At 37.8% G+C, this 6,142-nt stretch overlaps 1 protein-coding gene across 4 annotated transcripts in view; it reads right to left on the bottom strand.

The window, feature by feature from the left end:
* Window positions 1–239: 239 nt before the first annotated feature.
* Window positions 240–6,142, bottom strand: part of LOC118738076 (baculoviral IAP repeat-containing protein 6) — a 145,000-nt gene continuing 139,097 nt past the window's right edge. For all 4 annotated transcript variants that reach the window (XM_036468989.1, XM_036468990.1, XM_036468991.1 and 1 more), the window contains 5 exons: window positions 5,950–6,132; window positions 5,455–5,819; window positions 4,904–5,390; window positions 1,338–1,766; window positions 240–1,267 (listed from right to left, as the gene is read on the bottom strand). In XM_036468989.1, the coding sequence (XP_036324882.1) occupies window positions 461–1,267; window positions 1,338–1,766; window positions 4,904–5,390; window positions 5,455–5,819; window positions 5,950–6,132 (2,271 nt within the window). In that variant the 3' untranslated portion in view covers window positions 240–460. The remainder of the gene's footprint in view (window positions 1,268–1,337; window positions 1,767–4,903; window positions 5,391–5,454; window positions 5,820–5,949; window positions 6,133–6,142) is intronic.

Here is a 6,142-nt window from a genome sequence, read left to right as displayed (position 1 = left end):
GTAATTGTAATTGTAATGTAATTGCATTTACCCAGCTCTGCATATTGTTATATAACTGACTGTTATAAAATATTTTCAGACTAGCATATGGTCTTGTCTTAGAACTTTTGACAGCACGTCCTTGTTCTGAAGCAACTCAGGCGATCGAGTTCTAAAAGTATCCGATTGCCCAACAAATTAAACCTTCCTTTGCGTTTCAATAAAATTTGAATACAGTTTATTTGAAGTAAAAGACACAATTCATTTGTTAGCAACAAATTGAGAAAATCCCACAATTGTATATTAACAAAAGACTTCTATTTTGATTTTATAAAAAATGATTCAATAAAATTAATAATATTGGAAATAATTGGATAACACACACGTACTTAAAATTGATTTGAAATAAAGCACATACACTGAGCTTTCATTCGCGATTTAACATCTGCCATGTATTCATCGAGTCTTCATTAATATCACCCTATTTGGAATTTTCAAACTGCGAATCATCATCGAAAAAAAGCGATTGCACCAGATCAGTATTGTAGTTGTATTCGTTTGAGTCAATCTGCATCTCGTCATCGTCCACCCCAGACTGTGTGGTCGCCACCTCAACAGTAGTAACTTTGGCGGTTACCGGAGCTGGGACTGGCGGCTGCGGTGGCATCATGATTGTTGCATCGCTCATATCATCAAATTCATTACTAACTTCAACCAACATGGAAACCGGTACGCTTTTCCGAATATATGTTGTCGTAGGTGCGTTAGATGCAGTTGAAGACATAGATTCGGGAGTTTTCATTGACATTTTATTCGAAATATTTTGCTGCTCATCAATGCCCACTTCTGTGCTTGAAAGTGTTGGTACTGTCATTTGTGTGGCAACTGTATTGCTGTCACTGTTCATATTTACATTCTTATTTTCAATTTCACTCGAGTTGTCGTTCCCATTACCATTCTTGTCAGTGTTACCATCTGCTGTCGTTGCTACAGCCATCGCAGTCGTCGTCAAGGTGTTAGTTGCGTTAGTGGCATTGGTAGACTCAGTCATTGCAGGTAGATTAATATTCGGGTTGAAAGGTGAGTCGAGATCTTTTAAACCCTCGGGCACTTTCAATTTTGCAAGCTCTTCACGTAAATGACGATATTGGCGGCGCAAAACCATCGAATTAAAAGATATAGTACGACTATTTCGCTCACTGTATTGCGGTTTGCTTAGCTCTTCGATCCAATTTTCGATTTGCGAACATATTTCATCTCGTTTGAGCCAAAAATGGGTATGAATTACCTGAAAATTTTTGGAGTATACAAATTTAACAACCTTGGGTATAAAATACACAATATATATTTTTACTAACATCTCTAAAGCAAGGGCTGGGATTACGTATCTGCTCCAACATTGCCCATCGTACGCAAGCTTGATAAATGTTACTATTGTATTCGCGAGATGAGTGGGTTCCACTGGGTGTGCCACGACTACGCTCGAATCCAGGCTCGTTAAAGTATGGTTCTGGCACTAGAATTAAAGACTGAATGGACACCAAAACTTGCAAAAAACTTGAAGTCTGTGCGTTCCATTTCTCTTCAGGTCGACCATGCCATGTGTTTAGCACAGATAAGCAGACCTTGCCATCGTTATATAAATTAGGATTGAAGCGCACCGAATGCCGACCGGTTGTTTCCAAATTTATCATCATCGGGAGATTTGGATAATCAGGCGGAAAGAAAACATCAAACTCAAAGCATCCATTCGCATATGGAGTGTCTGCTGGTCCAGTAATCAGAACCTTAAAATTTAATGAAATATTTTTAGAATTAAAGTTTTAAACTTGCTTTTATTGAAATAGGCAACATTGATGATATAAATTGAAGAGTTCCATAAGAAAACATATCGCTACCTAAAGCTGCAAATGTGTCGAGTCCATTTTTTTACAAAATTTAGTGTTTTATGCATCGATTTTTTCTCTGCCTTGAACAATTTCAAAAAAAAACTTTCACTTTTAGGTAACTATATGCATGTATATGCATACAGAATTCAAAGGGTTTTATTAATAATAGTATAATAAGGTGTAGGGCAAGTTTGAATTGTTAAAGAATCCCGTTGATTTTTTATAATTTTTCTTCCATAAAAAAATAATATTTTTATTTATTTTTATTTATAACACTGTCAGCTAGAAAAAAATAAATGGGAGTTATTATTAGCAATTTCAAAATTGCACCTTATTAAATTAAAATTTGATAAGCTATAAAACTGCATACGAATTTTTTTTCTAGAAATTCAAATTAAAAGCTTTGGAATTGTGATGAAAAGTTTGTTGAATTTTTAACCGACTTCAAAAAAGGAGGAGGTTGCCTCGGAAAGGTTGTGTCTCAGAGGTGGTCCCATACTAATTTGGTTTAGATCCGATCATTGGATCATGAAAAAATTAACGGCACTCCTAAATTTTTATATGAGATTTGAAGTCGGTTTTGTTTTTACTTGTTGTAGTTTGAAATTTGGATTTATATGATTTTAGTTAGATAATGAGCAATACTTATACAAAAAAATATGAACAAGAAAACAAAAACAAGAGAAAAGTAGCCAATACTGACAAAAATTTAAACCCCTGTGGAGCGAAATATGCATACAAATTTGGCATCATTTAATTTAAGATAATAATGTTAAAAAATATTTCAAGATCTCAAATATTTAAGATCTCTTTTCAGAGATAGCAGTCGAGACATCTAGGTTTAATTTAAGCCAGGAAGGTTCTATCACCTTTTGTTTCTTAGCTAGAGCTTTGTTTCTTAGCTGAAGCTTTTAAAATATTTTATTGCTTTATGCTGACGGATTCGTAATCAGCAAATTCATGGAATTTTTCACAAAGCGGTCAGTATTTTGCTTATAAGTCAGTGGGAATGGCACTTGATGGACTCCAACGCTTTGTTAAAAATTCCATGAATTTGCTGAACTTTGCGCACGTCTTTCCGTAATCCGATTTTAACCATTTTTCGCAGGTCACGTTTTTATGACTTTCTGGGGGAGACTTTCTTTGTAGCTTAACAAAAAACTTTCTACATACAACTAAGGCGCAGGCCAATGTGCAGGCATGGGCAGTGAACGGGCACACAATGGGCCAGCTTTTCTCAATATTTATCGCAATCTGCATGTTAATGTTGACTCAGTATTAAAAGAATTTTTATCTATACCTCGGTGAATTCCATGTGACTTGCTAAATTATATCCACAATTAAATACAATATTCTGAATACTCTAAATAAAAAATTATATTCTTGGTTGTTACAAATGGCTTTACATAATCCCCCCCAAAGAAAAATCCTGCGGCCGGCCCTGGCTCAGGGTAACTAAGGGGCACAAAATGGTCATATGGGTCTAGTTGTTGTTGTTGTTGTAGCGGCTACTAAGCCCCGTTCGGGGCGGTTCATCCATCAACGTTGTCGTCTATTTCAGCTAGGTGGAGGCCCAGGAAGTGTGCTACTTCCAGAGGGGCTGTCCATAGGGACAGGGGCGTTAGCTGAGTGGGATTCTCAGGGCATGTGAAGAGGTGCCGAGAATCATGTGGCGACTCTCCACATGCCGGGCATTGGTTGGGCACATCCTCGTTGATTCTGCTCAGGTAGCTGTTGAGCCTGCTGCAATAGCCAGAGCGAAGTTGGGCTATTGTAGTGCGGGTCTCCCGAGGCAGACAAAGTTCTGTCCCGTCCACGTCCGGTGGTTGTGTGCCTAGAACGGCATTCACAGGGCGGGAGTCTACATAACTTGAGACTGATTCCCTGTGAATGCCGTTCAGGGCCTGTCGGTAGGTTGACGGGTCCAGAGGTTGTTTAATATACCTCTGGACTTCGTCTGTCAGTTCGTAAAGATGCCTCCTGACGTGCCGTGGCGAGGGCATGGTGTACAACATCCACATTGTAAATTTAAAATGTCTTATACCACAGTTTTACATAATTTAATTAATTTTTCTTTTTCACTAACACATTAAAAATAGTTCATTGAGGCAAACCAGGAAAATCATGGCTGTAGTTTAATTCTTTGTACTGGAAAAATTAGCTCAATGTCAAAATTGGTCTGGCCAGAACATGGTGTTCACATAAGGGTTAAAAGCCCGATTTCGTTCAATTCAGAATAGGTATTCGTTACGTGAAAGTAAATATTTGGTTCTAAAATTGGCTCGACAGCTGTTCAAAATTCAAAAAATATGATCCCTTACAACTGTTAAGTGGCTCATATCTTTAATCCTTATCTAATTCATGTCTAACCTTTATTCAAGTAAATAGTAAGAATGACTACAGTATGTAGTTAGGATTAGACATGGACATGGACAGAAGGATTAGAGACAGATTAGAGACATGAGCCACTTAACAGTAGGAAGTTTTTATTTTTCGAATTGTAGTTAGGATTAGACATGGACATGGACAGAAGGATTAGAGACATGAGCCATTTAACAGTAGTAAGAGTTTTTATTTTTTGAATTGTGTTGTTATTGCAGAGGATCATCGATATGAGCCATATATCTTCAATACAATTTAGAACAATAACATTGGCCTGAAAGATGTCACTAGAGTTAAAATATCTCTGGAAATCCTATTTACAATTCGATACGAATCAAACTCAGAGTGAAGAATCGGTAGGCGAAGGGAAAAAGTGCTACGTAAAATTTACTCGGTAGATGCAACTGAAAAGCAGCCGTTTCCAAAAATTATATTTACAGTAGGATTTAGTGCATAATGAAAAACACACAGGTATTTTTGACTTTTATTTTAAATATTTTGGTTAATGTGCGCTGCAATCCAGAAATCTAAAATTCACTCTTTAAAATATGACACTAACATTCCCTAATTATGCAATGCTATCCCTAGATTGGCGCCGGGTTAGGTAGTTTTATGTAAAGTACAATAGTTTCATGAGAATTCTTCATACTCACTTTCATAATATCCAGTCTATCGGTATCACAGCGTACAAAGACGGAACTACTATATGACAACGGCAAGCTTGTAGAGAGCGTAACCGCCTCTTGAGCCAAGCGCTTCACCCGTGATGGGTGATAACGATCACCAGCCATACGCACCATCTTTTCAAAATGATGTGAAATGACGAAACGGAAGCCATTATTTTCTGCTTCCACAATCATTTCCGCAGTGTCGAACTGAAGTTTTTTCATAACCTCCAAGTAACGTTGCTCCACTGACTTACTTTGGGGCGTGCGTTCAATATTTGTAATACTACTTCCACCAGCTTCACGATCCATGCGCTGTTTATTGGCTAACGCATCGGCATTTGTTGTTTTTTGCACCAACCACGTAGTCTCTTGAATATCGGGTATAAGCAACGCAAGTCCCTCGTCATCGCCGTCATCAATACTGACGGTCACTTGCTGAGTTTGCCCCTTTATATTGGACTTTTTATTCACCCTGTGAAAGAGAGAACTGTTTAAAACGGTGTCCTTTAGAAAATGTGAGGTATGTTAAAACAAACTTCAAGCGTTTTGCATATGTATCTACGCATGTTTTCATATTCAAAAGCAGCTCGGCAATCGCAGGTGAAGTTTCGCTATTATTTGCTGATGGCTGCAGCAATGATACTAATTCCGGAGAAAGCGACAACGCTCTTAGCAACTGTAAGATTGCGCGATATAAAGGAATGTGTCTGGTTATATCCAATACGGAATCATTTCGCAAATAGGAACTTAATGCCGGAATGAGACACGACTGTTGTAAGAAAACCATAAATAATGCGGGTAATTCACCGAATACTTCGCTTATTTCATGATATGCCATTATTTCGTCGGACTGTAGAGCAGCAGGTATTTTATCGCCAGGATTTATATAACTACAGAGCACCTAACAGGGTAAATGAATGTGGTATTTATATCTTTTTCTCAAACAAATTTAAATCAACAGTTGAATAAATGAAATCACATGCCATGCAATATATGGGCATCCCAAACATAATATGCCTATTGATACGTACTTGCAATAGAACTGTTACATGTTCTTCTTCGCTCTTTTGCCGCAGCAATGCCTGTTCCACATTCCACGACTGTGCCGTTGAACCTGTGCCGAACCCAGTACCTTTAGCCCAGTACATGTGCCCCTTGTCATCAGATGTGCCCAAGGCTTCGTCGGCATTACTACTTGTTGTCGTCCTAATACACTATTTTTAA

Source organism: Rhagoletis pomonella, unplaced genomic scaffold (genome assembly GCF_013731165.1).
Source record: "Rhagoletis pomonella isolate Grant_MI unplaced genomic scaffold, Rhpom_1.0 Rhpom_scaffold_00004, whole genome shotgun sequence".
NCBI classification, from domain to species: domain Eukaryota; kingdom Metazoa; phylum Arthropoda; class Insecta; order Diptera; family Tephritidae; genus Rhagoletis; species Rhagoletis pomonella.
Note: the sequence above shows the minus strand (reverse complement) of the source record. Positions and strands in the feature narration are given on the sequence as shown.